The sequence below is a fragment of the Eubalaena glacialis genome, chromosome 6 (assembly GCF_028564815.1).
Source record: "Eubalaena glacialis isolate mEubGla1 chromosome 6, mEubGla1.1.hap2.+ XY, whole genome shotgun sequence".
Lineage (NCBI taxonomy): Eukaryota > Metazoa > Chordata > Mammalia > Artiodactyla > Balaenidae > Eubalaena > Eubalaena glacialis.
In genome coordinates this window covers 82,169,176-82,183,617 of record NC_083721.1, presented here as the reverse complement: position 1 = coordinate 82,183,617, position 14,442 = coordinate 82,169,176, and the positions used below count along the sequence as shown (strand labels likewise).

The 14,442-nt window shown below is 39.1% G+C and overlaps 1 protein-coding gene across 1 annotated transcript; it reads right to left on the bottom strand.

Annotated features, from left to right (window-relative positions):
• Window positions 1-4,180: 4,180 nt before the first annotated feature.
• CRYGS (crystallin gamma S) lies at window positions 4,181-14,440 on the bottom strand. The gene is made up of 5 exons (XM_061193306.1): window positions 14,426-14,440; window positions 11,988-12,047; window positions 9,774-9,840; window positions 4,927-5,169; window positions 4,181-4,530 (listed from the first exon to the last, which is right to left on the bottom strand). The coding sequence occupies exons 2-5, from the start codon at window positions 12,023-12,025 to the stop codon at window positions 4,258-4,260; spliced, it is 621 nt and encodes a 206-aa protein (XP_061049289.1). The 5' UTR covers window positions 12,026-12,047; window positions 14,426-14,440; the 3' UTR covers window positions 4,181-4,257.
• Window positions 14,441-14,442: the final 2 nt, after the last annotated feature.

Below are 14,442 nucleotides of genomic sequence, written 5' to 3'. Positions count from 1 at the left end.
TAGGTGTTAGCTCTTCTCTAAATGTTTGATAGAATTTGCCTGTGAAGCCATCTGGTCCTGGGCTTTTGTTTGTTGGAAGATTTTTATTCACAGTCTCAATTTCAGTGCTTGTGATTGGTCTGTTTATATTTTCTAATTCTTCCTGGCTCAGTCTGAGAAGGTTGTACTTTTCCAAGAATTTGTCCAGTTCTTCCAGGTTGTCCATTTTATTGGCATAGAGTTGCTTGTACTAGTCTCTTAGGATCTTTTGTATTTCTGTGGTGTCAGTTGTAATCTCTCCTTTTTCATTTCTAATTTTGATTTGAGTCCTCTCCCTTTTTTTATTGATGAGTCTGGCTAAAGGTTTATCAATTTTATTTATCTTCTCAAAGAACCAGGTTTTAGTTTTATTGATCTTTGCTATTGTTTTCTTTGTTTCTATTTCATTTGTTTCTGCTCTGATCTTTATGATTTCTTTCCTTCTACTAATTTTGGGTTTTCTTTGTTCTTCTTCTTCTAGTTGCTTTAGGCATAAGGTTAGATTGTTTATTTGAGATTTTTCTTGTTTCTTGAGGTGAGCTTGAATTGCTATGAACTTCCCTCTTAGAACTGCTTTTGCTGCGTCACATAGGTTTTGGATCATCATGTTTTCGTTGTCATTTATTTCTAGGTATTTTTGATCTCCTCTTTGACTTCTTCAGTGATCTCTTGGTTATTTAGCAGCACACTGTTTAGCCTCCGTGTATTTGTGTTTTTTACTGTTTTTTTTTTCCTGTAATTGATTTCTAATCTCATAGCTTTGTGGTCGGAAAAGATGCTTGATATGATTTCAACTTTCTTAAATTTTCCAAGGTTTGATTTGTGACCCAAGATGTGATCTATTCTGGAGAACGTTCTGTGTGCGCTTGAGAAGAAAGTGTATTCTTCCACTTTTGGGTGGAATGTCCTAAAGATATCAATTAGGTCTATCTGGTCTGTTGTGTCATTTAAAGCTTGTGTTTCCTTATTTATTTTCTGTCTGGATGATCTGTCTATTGGTGTAAGTGGGGTGTTAATGTCCCCCACTATTATTGTGTTACTGTCAATTTCTCCTTTTATGTCTGTTAGCATTTGCCTTATGTATTGAGGTGCTCCTATGTTGGGTGCATATATATTTATAACTGTTATGTTTTCTTCTTGGATTGATCCCTTGATCATTATGTAGTGTCCTTCCTTATCTCTTGTAACAGTATTTATTTTAAAGTCTATTTTGTCTGATATGAGAATTGCTACTCCAGCTTTCTTTTGATTTCCATTTGCATGGAATATTTTATTCCATCCCCTCACTTTCAATCTGTATGTCCTTAGGTCTGAAGTGGGTTTCTTGTAGACAGCTTATATAAGGGTCTTTTTTTTGTATCCATTCAGCCAGTCTGTGTCTTCTGGTTGGAGCATTTAATCCATTTACATTCAAGATGATTATCGATATGTATGTTCCTATTACCATTTCCTTGATTGATTTGGGTTTGTTTTTGTGGGTCTTTTTCTTCTCTTGTGTTTCCTGCTTGGAGAAGTTCCTTTAGCATTTGTTGTAAAGCTAGTTTGGTGGTGCTGAATTCTCGTAGCTTTTGCTTGTCTGTAAAGCTTTTGATTTCTCCATCAAATCTGAAAGAGATCCTTGCTGGGTAGAGTAATCTTGGTTGTAGGTTTTTCCCTTTCATCACTTTAAATATATCCTGCCACACCCTTCTGGCTTGCAGAGTTTCTGCTGAAAGATCAGCTGTTAACCTTATGGGGATTCCCTTGTATGTTATTTGTTGCTTTTCCCTTGCTGCTTTTAATATTTTTTCTTTGTATTTAATTTTTGATAGTTTGATTAATATGTGTCTCAGCATGTTTCTCTTTGGGTTTATCCTGTATGGGACTCTCTGCGCTTCCTGGACTTGATTGACTATTTCCTTTTCCATGTTAGGGAAGTTTTCGACTATAATCTCTTCAAATATTTTCTCAGACCCTTTCTTTTTCTCTTCTTCTTCTGGGACCCCTATAATTCGAATGTTGGTGCATTTAATGTTGTTTCGGAGGTCTCTGAGACTGTCCTCAAGTCTTTTCATTCTTTTTTCTTTATTCTGCTCCCTGGCAGTTATTTCCACCATTTTATCTTCCAGCTCACTTATCCATTCTTCTGCCTCAGTTATTCTGCCACTGATTCCTTCTAGAGTATTTAATTTCGGTTATTGTGTTGTTCATCACTGTTTGTTTGCTCTTTAATTCTTCTAGATCCTTGTTAAATGTTTCTTGTATTTTCTCCATTCTGTTTCTGAGATTTTGGATCATCTTTACTATCATTACGCTGAATTCTTATTCAGGTAGTTTGCCTATTTCATCTTCATTTATTTGGTCTTGTAGATTTTTACCTTGCTCCTTCGTCTGTAACATATTTTTTTGTCGTTTCATTTTTTTTTTTTTTTTTTTTGATGAGTGGGGCTGTATTCCTGTCTTACTGGTTGTTTGGCCTGAGGCATCCAGCACTGGAGTTTGCAGGCAGTTGGATAGAGCCAGGTCTTGGTGCCGAGACGAGGACCTCTGGGAGACCTCACTCTGATTAATATTCCTTGGAGTCTGAGGTTCTCTGTTAGTCCAGTGGTTTGGACTCGGAGCTCCCACCACAGGAGCTTGGGCCAGACCCTGCAAGCCACATGGCTTGGCGAAAAAGAAAAAAAGGAGCAGTACAATAACAAAGAATAAAAAACAATATAAAATTAGAAAGATAAAAAAATATATTAGGAAAAATAAAAATATATTTGAAACAACTGCAACAAGGTAGAATAAAACCACAACAGGAAAAAGAAAAAAAAAGGGAGGGGCAGGGAACAAGCCAAAAGGAGCAGAACAATAACAAAGTATAAAGAATAAAATAAAATTAGAAAAATAAAAGATTTATTAGAAAAAATCAAAATGTAAGTGAATCAACAACAATGAATCAACACGGTAAAACAGAACCCCAATCTAAAAGAGGAAAAAAAGAAAAAAAAAACCAACCCTTGGCTATGGGGGCAGAGTTTAGACGGGGGTGGAACTTAGGCAGGGGCGGGGTTTAGGGTGGGGTGGGACCTAGGCGGGTGGGGCAGTGACGTTTGAGCATGGGGCGGGGCCTCTGCTCAGGACCTGCGCAGAAGGGGAGAGGCTGCGCGTGGAAAGGAGGGCCTCTGGAAAGGAGGGCCTCTGGAATGTGGAGTTCTGGAGTTTGGAGGTAGGGTGCTGAGTGAGGGTGTGTGGGTGGGGTATAGGCCCTGCGCGTTGGAGGGACCCCGAGTGTAGAAGTGGGGCCCTGGGTGGGGGTGTGGGGCAGGTCTTGGGTTCTGCGAGGCAGGAGGGAGGCTCTGAGGACAGAGGATTAGGCCCAGGAGCCCAGCAGGCTTCCCGGTGCCTAAGTGGACAGGGAAAGCGCTGGCCCCGTTCCCTTCCGTTCCTCCGTGCCCCTCCCCCACCGTCTCCCCCAGGGTCTGCCCCGTCCCGCTGGCCCCCTAACTGTGGGTGGGTCCCGCTGGGTGCAGGAACTCTTCCCCTCCCCCGGCCATTCCTCAGGGGTGCCGGTCCCGGAGGTCCGGCCTTACTTTTGCTCCCCTTTGCCTCCCTCCCACTCCCTCAGGACCCGCACGGCTGGAGGGGGCCTAGGTGGGCAGAGGATCAGGCCCGGGATCTCAACAGGTTCCTGGGGGCCCAAGTGGACAGGGGAAACCTGGCCACGCTCCCTTTTGATCCTCTGCCCTCCCAGTGGTCCCCCAATTTCCCCCATTGGGCGTGGGATCTTTTTCCCTCCCCTAGCCGCCCCAGTGGCACCAGTCCCGTCCTGCCTCCACTACTCCTCCCCCCTCACTCTGCCCCACATCCCACCCGGTTGCTGGGGGTTCCTCCCATCCCCTTCGGTGTCCGTGGTCCCCCACCGGTGCCTGATAGGTGCCCTAGTTGTGAGGAGACGCGAATTCCGCATCCTCCTAGTGCACCATTAATACAGACCTTAAGCAACAAGAACCACCACATGGCAGTACGATTTTCTAACCTTTTAATCCAGTCCCATTTCGTCTGGCACAAAGACATAACCTGAAGGATGAGTTGCTTTGTGTAACTGCCCGCTGTGGTGGGCACTACTTTACCGGTGCCTACAAGTGTTTAAGGAGAGGCGTTATAGTAAACAGTGGAATGCATGCCAATTGTTTTTATTTATGATGCTTATTTGGACGACAAGGCCAGGCAGCATTTGGCCCCAAGAAGAAGCTTATGGCTGCATCCGTATCATCACTCTACAATGCGGCGGAAAGACTGGATAGCTGGGGAAGCCGCATCCCAGTCGATGGGCTTCCGGTACTCCTTCTTGTCCAGGAGGTACTGCCTGCCACGGTAGTTGGGCAGCTCGTAGAAGATCCACGCACCCTCCAGCACCTTACAGGAGTGGACCTCTCGCATGTGAAACTGCTCCATGATGGAAGGGCAATCTTCAGTGGTTTCATACATCTGACCATTAAAATCCCCTTTCTCAAAGATCTGAATCTTATACTGGCCTCCACTAGACTAAAAAGACAAAGGGGGAAATGAACAGCAAACATTAGCGAAATCAACAGCAGGCCAGGAACTCAGAGAACAGTGAGGTTTGGGACCCACCATCTTGAAAGTGAGATGATCTGAACGCCCATCCCCACTGTGCACTGACTGAAACAGCTGACGTTCAATAAGGAAAACAATTCCTTAAAATATACAAGAGGTAGAGAAAGTACTATGGAAATAAGTCATGTAGTCTTGTGATGAACTGATCTAAGATTTTATTGAAGCCTCAGCAGTCAACAAGAGACAACCACCCATTAAGAGGTGGGAAAATCTTAAGAAAACTCTTTCACGTAAAAGGAAAATGGCGGGGGAGGGGGTAAGAGACAGAAAGAGAGAGAGCATGCGCACCCTCTGCAGACTCACCAGGCGGACAGCCCTGCAGGAGCTGAGGCGGTCACTGAGGCCCATCCAGTGCTGGTACTCAGAGTACTCGCCCCGGGGTAGGACGTACATGTACCCAGCAAAGTTGGGCCTTTCATACACAGCCCAGGTGCCTCCTTCCACTCTAATGGAGTTGCAGCGACTCAAGTACATGTGGAAATCCGCACAGTCGCAATCGCTGTCATAGTGGCGGCCTTGAAAGTTTTTGTCTTCAAAGAAAGTAATCTGGAGCACAGGGCAAACAAAGTGGAAAAACTGAGGGGTTAAGTGGCTGTGTTCATAGGAAAATGAAAATTAAGAACATATTCCCCACTTTAGAATTTCCTTTCTCCTCCATTTTGAGGAAAATATCTAGTTCTACCATACCTCATGACATTTGCCTTCTGGCAGACAACTTGAGTTGTTAACAACAGGAATGAGCACTTTCTGAGGGCTTAAAATGAAGCAAAACAAAAGAATGCTCTACTGTAAGCCAGCATTTTCAGACTCAAGCTCATGGCTTCTTTCTCACTGTACTTATGTAATAAATTTTCCACTTTTGTATCTGTCTCTCCCACCGACACCTACTAGACTTCTTCCAAGGGCAAGGACCAAGCCTTATTTCAGCTATGGACCCCTATACCCTACACTTGACAAACCCTCCAACAAATGCTAGATGAAGATGAGTGAGTTCCAAGTACGGAAATCCATTCTAGGTGATATGGAAGCGATATATAGAGAAAAAGAAAACACAGACCTTAGCTTTAGAGCTTATTTTAGATGGATATAGAACATACAGACATGAAAATATATCATATGTTCTGTATAATTATTTTGTTGCCAACAAAGTAGTTGCAAAGTAACAAAATGACAAGGCAAGAATGTCCTTTGCTTCAAACTCTTACCAAGTTGCATCACAATCTTTGGGGTAAACCTCTGAAGCCTGTGATGGCACTGGGAAATATGCAGCCCTGAGAAACAGGAAATACTACGCCTGGGCTCTAAAGCTGCATCTCTACGATCAGCCCTACTATTTTAGTCAAGCCATCTCTCAGGGCTCCAGCTTCCCATCTGTCAAATGAAAGGACTGGACTAGATTTTAAGCCCTGGCTGTAAAATAAAACTTTTCTGTTTGAAGCAGGCAACAGAGTTCCCAGGAAGTCCCAGGGCTTCATGATGCAGTTTCTGAAAACCACTAGACCAAATGGACCACAGAGTCTGTCCCTTCTTGCTCTATAATTCCACATCCAAGATCAATGCCAGGTTATAATTTAAACTGAAATCACAGGTGTCATTGATTTGAGCAGTTAATTCCCTGGTGTTGTGCCGCCACCTTGTGGCTAATTTGCTTTATCGGTTTAGAAGGAGAAAAACCATGTCAGCCATTTCAGATGAAAGAAGCAGACAGAGCCAGTTAGAGTCTGGAGAGGATTTTTGAGGAGAGCATCTTTGAGGCAAGGATTGAAGGATAAGCAGGGGGTCTTCCAGAGGCAGAGCAAAAAGGACAGCTCGTTTAATGGAATAAAGGAGTGGAAGGACATGGCCCACTATAGGGACAAGTAGTTCATTAAGCCTGGTGCCGATTGAGCATGTGGTGAAGTGTTAGGAAATAAAGCCAGAAGTGACCCAAGAGCCATGCTAGAATCCCTCTGGTGATGGTGTGGGAAATGTAATGTAATGGTTTGTACCTAGAAATAGCCGATTGCTATGGGCGGAGGTGAGAGATGCTGAGGACCAGCCAAAGGCAACTGCAATGTGAATGACGATGAGGACAGTCACAAGAAATGAGGATTTGGTGACTAATTAGATGCAGGGAATGAAGGAAGACACTAAAAATAATTCGCAGCTGGGCCTCATTCTTTTCTACGCAGGTGAGTCTTTCTACATAGCAACCTACTAATAGCTTTTCCTTCCACTGTAAACTTTCTCCTTCCTGCCCTTCCCATTTCTCTCAACTCTTCCCTTTCCTGTTCCCTAAAAGGCTGCTTACCCTTCCTGCCCCTAAATCATCTACTTCACCTCCTTGCTTCCCTTCCCACAGTCACCTCTATCTCTTCCCGCTCCCTTTCCCATTTTAGCACAGCACAGATTTAGATACGTGGTACAGATGAGAAAACAAAATCGTAGCACCACTAGTTAAATCTGGGTAACATTATCCACTGCATAGGGTGGTTCTGAGGGTCCGATGATGGCACAGTGCCAATAGAGCAATTTTAATAGCTGCCTCATGATTTCCAATAAGCTTTTGCTACAACTGTTACAGATAAAGAAGTTAAATGACTTGCCTAAGGTCATTAGCTAGTTACAAGTTGGTTGCAGGCAAACCAGTGGACAGCAGTGCAGACTCCTGGTTAGTAATCCGTTGTTCATTTTATTTTACTTCATCTCCCTCTGTTGTCTTCCTACCTGCACAGCTAGCTCTGTTCAAAATATACCATTTACTCTTAGCAATGGAACAAGACCAATCCTGAATCTCACGGGCTTTTCCCAAAACCTGTGGCAAGATCTTTAGGAAAATCAAGGTAAACTCTCTAAGAATGGATAGATTCTAAACTTAATTAAATTTACCTTTGGTTTTTGGCCAACTATTCACCAAAAACGAGGCTCTGCAAGGGATATGCCATGGGAAATTAATATCATCTTTCTTCCTTCATTGTTTCTCACACTTACTACCCTCTGCACACTTACCTGACTGACTTCAGTATATGAAAAGTGGAAATATATATGATTTTTTCCTTGCTGTCCACCTTTCCAGCAGACCAGCCAACCATCCCAAGGTTGAAACAAAGCACTAGCATTGCCACAGAACCATTACTGAGCTCCAGGGCCAAGCTCTTCTTTCAGTAGCAGACCTTCCAAGTTTCAGGGCCCAGAGAATGTTGCACCTTTACTCAATTTCCATTTGTAGAAGACCATGAAATACACTTTACGGTCAGCTGAGAGGTTGGGACTCTTGGACAAAAAATTTTGTAGAGAAGGCTAAGAAATGTGCAGGAGATTTTCCTAGAAGTTATTACAAAATTACTCTAATTGTCAAGTTTATTTTTTGAAAAATAGCCTACTAATCCAATACAGCAGAGGGGAAAATGTCCTGACTATTCCACAGGTAACAAGAACAAACTTAGTAAAATGCATTGCTTTTGCCCAGCCCATAACTCCTCTGATTAAACTGCTAGCAAGACAATGAGAAAGGGAGAAGCAATAAAAAAGTAAAAGATAAATTACTATTACTATCTCCTTTGGCTTAGCAAGCAAAAGTTTTTACTAAGTGAACAGACCAGCTACAAGAAATAAAAGAGTACATTATTCCTACACTGGAAATCATTGAAAGTGGGGCTGTTCTGTAACAACCTTCCCTCCAGGCACGTGGATAGCCCTCTAAGGACTTCAGATGCTTTTTAGTGGGATTTTCATGGCATATTTTTCAAAAACCTCAGAGCACTAAAGACACTGTCTCATTTTTCTCCCCAAACCTTCTGGATGCAAATACGACTATTAGTTCTATTTTCCAAACGGGAAAAAAAATCAGGCGCTCACCAATTATGCAACAAGTTAACAGGTGCCTCCTGAAAAAATGCAATGGGAAGTGCCTGACATTGCCTGTGTAGTTTTTGTGCCAAGGTGGTTAGTATGCATCTAAACATGAGAAAACAATTAGACAAGTCCAGATGTCAGGACTTTTTGTAAGACACCTGGGTTTGGACTTTGAAAAATGTCAGTGTCTCACAACAACAAAAACTAGGGGGATTGGTCTATATTAAAGAGGCTAAAAAAAAGAGGTTAATGAAACTTGACAACCAAATGAAATTCATGATCCTTGACTGGATCCCACATCAGGGGAAAAGCCAGACATAAAGCACATTTTTGGGAGCAACTGGAGGAAATGTGAATATAGTCTAAATATTAGGTATTATATTCTGATAAATTTGGGGGACCTGATAATGATATGATGTTTATACAGGGAATGCCCTTGTTTTTAAGATATACATGCCTAAAAACTTAAGGCAAAAGTATAATGAAGTCTGCTATTTATTTCCAAATGGTTTAGTAAAAAGAGAGAGAGAGAGAAACCAGATATGGCAAAACGTAAACAATTGGAGAATATAAGTAAGGGACATACAAGTATTCATTTACCATCTCTTACTTATTCTTTTAAGATTCAATGGGCTTGAACATTTACACAGTAAAACATTAGGTGAAAAAATCAGGCACCAGAGGCTTTGCTTTAGACCTACAGTCAGTGAAGAACTAGAAAGAGAATGAAGGTATATTCCCTCATTCCCAAAGAGAATCAATTTCCAGTCCAACAATCGTGAATCACATATTTTAGAGACAATTTTCTTAAACTAAGTAAGCAATTTTTGGGGGGAAAGGGATAAGAGTAGCTGCTGAATGAAGGGGATATGTAGGATTTAATTCACTTGATTGGTCCATCCGTTTTGGCCATTTAGAATATTAATGGTTGATGCTAAATTTCACAAGACAGATTTTTAATCGAATACTACTCCACATAATCCTCTTATCTGCATGTCTTATTCCTGTGGAAATACAGAGATTAGTTGCTGGAAGGCAGAAATCATGACGATATTTACACATTACATACCTGTACAGTATTCAACATAGTAAGTACCACACATGAAGATAAACCCTTAATAAATTATTTGGTAATTCTGTTAGAACAGAAAATAAAATAAGCATTCCTTGATCTTTTCTTCAATCAATCCCAGCCTTCTAACCACTATCATACTCACCTCCAGGTGAAGAAGCAAAAGCTTTCCTCCATGTTTCTTTCAATGTATCATTAGGTGAAAAAGTGGGTAGGCTAGAAATCAGCATGACCGTTTACTTACCTTGGTTCCAGCTTTAGACATTTTTGGTGCATAGATTGGTTTCCCCAGTGCTGAAATCCAGGAATAGCTACAGAGAGTTAGAGGCACAGAGACATTTATACTGGGTTGGTTTCAAATCAAACATTTGCTTAGTCAAGAGAATAGGATCCAAAAATTGAGTCAGTCATTTAGAGGCTATTGATGGTTTCTAGAAAAACAATCAGGATTATGAAATAAAGGAAAGCTTCAGTACTCTCTTTAATGCTTACCAAGCCTTGCTGCAGTATAGACTTTGCTGACTCAAGACACCAAAACCCAGCCAAATTTTTCAAAATTAAAAACAAAAAAGTTCCTCTTACTTGGGCAGTTTGGTTTTCCAGCAAGCAGCCACCTTGAAATCCCCCATGTCTTTTTTTCTTCAAAAGAACTTGCAGGAAATGAGTCAAAAAAACCACCCTCTAATTCTGAACAGAAGTGAAACATGTTCCAAAGCAATAAAACTGACATGACAACTAAAGGCAATGCATGATCTTGTGTTTGGAAAAAAAGTCAACACAAGTGACATTTTGGGGATAATTAGAAAATTTTAATACAGTCTATATATTAGGTACTACTACTGTGCCATTGTTAAACAACTTCCTGAATTTAATCATATGTACTATGACTATGTAAGAGAATGTCTGGTTTTAGGAAATACATGCTAATGTATTTAGGAGTTAAGGTCCCAGATGTCTTCAACCTACCCTTAAATTGTTGAGCAAAAATAAAATAGTAACACTATATAGAGGGTTGGTAAAGTGAAAGTGGCAAAATGTTAACAATTGGTGAATCTAGACAAAGGCATGTGGGAATTTACATTCCTGCCACTGTTCTTTAAGTCTGAAATTTTTTCAAAACACACACATACACCCAAGAGTTCCAGTCCACAAGAAAGGGTGCTACAATGTGTAGCCCGAGAGACAGAAAGTTACTGTGGAAATCCTGAATTTGTAAAGGTTTAGATAAGCCTAACTTGCCACCTGCTAGGTGGCATTTCTCTGCCATGATATCATATTGGAACCTGTGTAGGGAACAGTTTTTGGTGCTTAATATACCTCTGATTTTAGGAATGAGATTACATCTTACTGAAACTCAAAGAAACAACAAATCAACTGTTCTCCATTTTAATTTTCCTGGTCAAATATATTCTTCTCAAAAGCCCAACTTCCTCATCTTCCCCCTTAACAAAGCCTCCAGCAAATATTTTTATAAATGGGATGCCCCTAAAATATATTTTGGTCAGCCAGAAAATGACAAATGTGCCTTGATATGAAGACTGTTGAGTTACAAAGTATTAAGTTATATGCTTAGTTTTCTGAACTTTATAAACTTTAAAGAAAGTATCTAATTGATACCATTAATTTCATTAAACAATAGCAGTTTCCAAAAAGACACTTCTATTATTCCAGTGTTTCTTTATTTGGTAATGCTCTCCTTGCTTGAATTTCATCAAGCAAGTTTAAAATAAAAACTCCAATTATAATTAAAACACATTCTGAGGGTTAATTTTCATTTTAGAAATAAGAGATCAAGCGCTTTTAGATATAATTACTAATTAAATGGCCAAAGAGCATATGAAACAATGTTTATCAGCAATCAGATTCATTAAACTGGTAACTGTTTTCTTTATCTTAAAGAACATAGCTTTCCCATCAAATGTAAACTTTATTTTGATATAACATCACAGAATGACATTGGAAATCTTTTCTAAAATTAAAAGTAAAGCTTTATCTTTTTATTGAAAGGAGAAGATTACTTTTTAGAGTTTGTTTATTGAAAATTTGAAGCAGAAAGTGAAATGAAAAATAAAGATTTTATACAATTTCATTGTTGCATACTTTAAGGACTAAAATATCTTTGTATAAAATCTTTTCTGCTATATTTATACTCCAAAAATCATACTTTCATTCCAATTCTTTTCTAAAAGGAGTAGTAATTTCCTTTTAAATAGTTACAAAGAACTATAAAACCTATGCTCAATCACTTTAATATTAACATATATACAATGCCTTCATCAACTTTTTCATTTTAGCATCACAAAATGAGCCTTCTGATGTTCTATAAACTATATGTTTATATAATAGAAGTTTAGCTAAAATTCAATGTAAACAGTAGCAAATGACATTGGAAGGAAACTTAAGGAAAGGTCTTCTATAGGAAGAAAAATCCCCAAAGTCTCTTAAGCAGCAAGAGCACCTTCCCAGTTTAGTTTCAACATGTGCACCATCTTGCATTCATCCTCATGTTTCCAGGGCCCTGAATATGAAAACAAAACAAAACAAAAAAACTAACTTTCTATCACCTTCGTGTAAAAACAGGAAAAAATCCTTTTCATAAAATCACATAACTCGGTCAGATGATAATTTAGAGTGATAAAATATGTGAAGTTAAAAGTTAATTACATTCCTTTTTTCTGAGGGTCACATTAGTTCATAACAGAAGAAAAGAAATTCATACATAGACATAAAGTAGCAGGCTGTGGGGTTAGTCTAAAGTAAGATTTTATCCTCTTATAGTTCCCATTTCCTTTGTATAATCTTCATCAGATTTCCAATTCTTAATCTCAGTATTTATTAACTAAATATTGTAAAATTCTTTTTTTATAAAAAGTAATACACACTTTGAAAATGTAAACAATGTATAAACAATAAAGAATAAGTTTACGCAGCTTTGGAAAACAGTTCAGCGGTTCCTCAAAAAGTTAAACATATGATCTTGCAATTCTAATCCTCCGCATAGTATACTGAAGAGAAATAAAAACATCTCTACACAAAAATTTGTACACGAAAGTACATATAGCAGCATTATTCACAATAGCTAACAAGTGGAAGCAACTCAAATGTCCATCAACTGATGAACAAGTAAAGTGCGGTATATTCGTACAATGGAATAGTATCCAACCATAAAAAGGAATGACGTACTGACACATGCTACAACATAGATGAACCTTGAAAACATTATGCTAAGTGAAAGAAGGCAGACACAAAAGCCACATGTTGTATGATTCCATTTATATGAGATGTCCAGAACTGACAACTCAAGCGACAAACAGTAGGTTAGAGGTTGCCAGGGACCAGGCGGCAGAGGAGATATGGGGAGTTGGAGGAATTGGGAGTGACGGTCAATGTATATGGGCTTTATTTTTAGGGTGATGAAAATGTTCTGGATTTGTTAAATGGTGATGATTGTACAAACTTGTGAATATAATCAAAGCTGCTGAATTCTTCACTTTAAAAAAGTGAAGTTTATGGTATGTGAATATCTCAATAAAAATTAAGAGTAAGTTTTCTCCTACCCTAGACACCCAGTCTCATTCCTCAAAGACAAACACTGCTAACAATTTCTTTATATCCTTTCAGAAATTTTTAAGGCATATAACCAGCATAAAAATATGTGTGATTATCCCTTTCCTTTTTTCAAACACACGAGGCAACATTTTACGCCCCCTGCCAGCTTTCACCGTCACCCCCTAGAGGTCATTCAGGATCAGCACATGCAGGTGTGCTTCATTCGTTTCAAAGACGCATTCTGTGGCATGGATGAATCAGTTCATTATTAGGCACCTGCCCTCTAATGGGGAGCATTTGGCTGGTTTCCAGCCCACAGCTATTTCAAACAATGCTGCAATGAACATCTCTTTTATATGTATGTATGTATGTACTTATTTATTTTTTATTGGAATATAGTTGTTTTACAATGTTGTGTTAGTTTCTGAACATCTCTTTTAAACAGATCTTTACATTCATGAATGTATCTGTAAGATAAATCTAAGAAGTGAAATTGCAAAGTCAAAGAATGTGTGCATTTTTAATTCTGATTTTGTCAAACTATCCTCCAAAAAGGTTGCACAAATTTACACTTTCCCCAGCGGTAAGTGAAATGTCTTATCAGTGTTGTATACTATGTTTTTGATCCTTGCCAGTGTGATAGATGAAAAATAGTACCTTACATTTCTTTAATTTTAAGTGAAAGTGAGCATCTTTGTGTTTGTATCTTTCTGTGAACTACCTATTTATGTCCTTTGTGTTTTTCTATTGTTAGTCTCTAAAGATACTTTAAAATAGCAAAATAAGCTAATTTCTATTAAAAAAAAAAGGAATACTATGTATTTGGATTAAATAACTTCCAATAAATTTGCCTGTATCCATGTTCTCTTCTATTGAATCTGTAGGTCTCCTAGAGTTTAGTATTCAAATCTTCATTTGGATTAATTCTGGTAATTTATTAATGCCCATATGTACAATTAACAAAGATTAGCTAATTTATTAATTGATTTATGTGTGGGATTATGGGAAAGAGGAAAAATGTGTCAGAAAGGGTAAGACTAAAAACCATATATGGGGAAGTACAGAACAGCTGTGGACGGTACAACTTGTGCCAGGCAAGAGACAAAAAAGACAAATTTGGCTATTATATTTGCCCGTAACTCTATAGGCTCCACCTGAATATTTTGCTTGGCCTTCTCACTATAAAATGTAGTATATATGGGTATGTAAAAATCTGTATATGCTGGTGGGAGCAGTGGAAAAAATCAGCAATAGTTGGTAACATAATATTCTGTGTGTTTTTTTGGTATGCTTGTAAGATCTCCCCCAAGTAATTTGTTTTAAGTGCTCTCCATTATAAATGCCTACCAGTGTTTTGATGAGGA

Bases quoted from the DNA above. Each gene is read 5' to 3' on its own strand.
- CRYGS (XM_061193306.1), bottom strand. From the start codon at position 12,025: ATGCAAGATGGTGCACATGTTGAAACTAAACTGGGAAG. The intron at 9,841-11,987 runs GTGCTCTTGCTG...AACTCTCTGTAG, and splicing joins GTTGAAACTAAACTGGGAAG to CTATTCCTGGATTTCAGCAC. The intron at 5,170-9,773 runs GTAAGTAAACGG...CCTGTGCTCCAG, and splicing joins TGTCTAAAGCTGGAACCAAG to ATTACTTTCTTTGAAGACAA.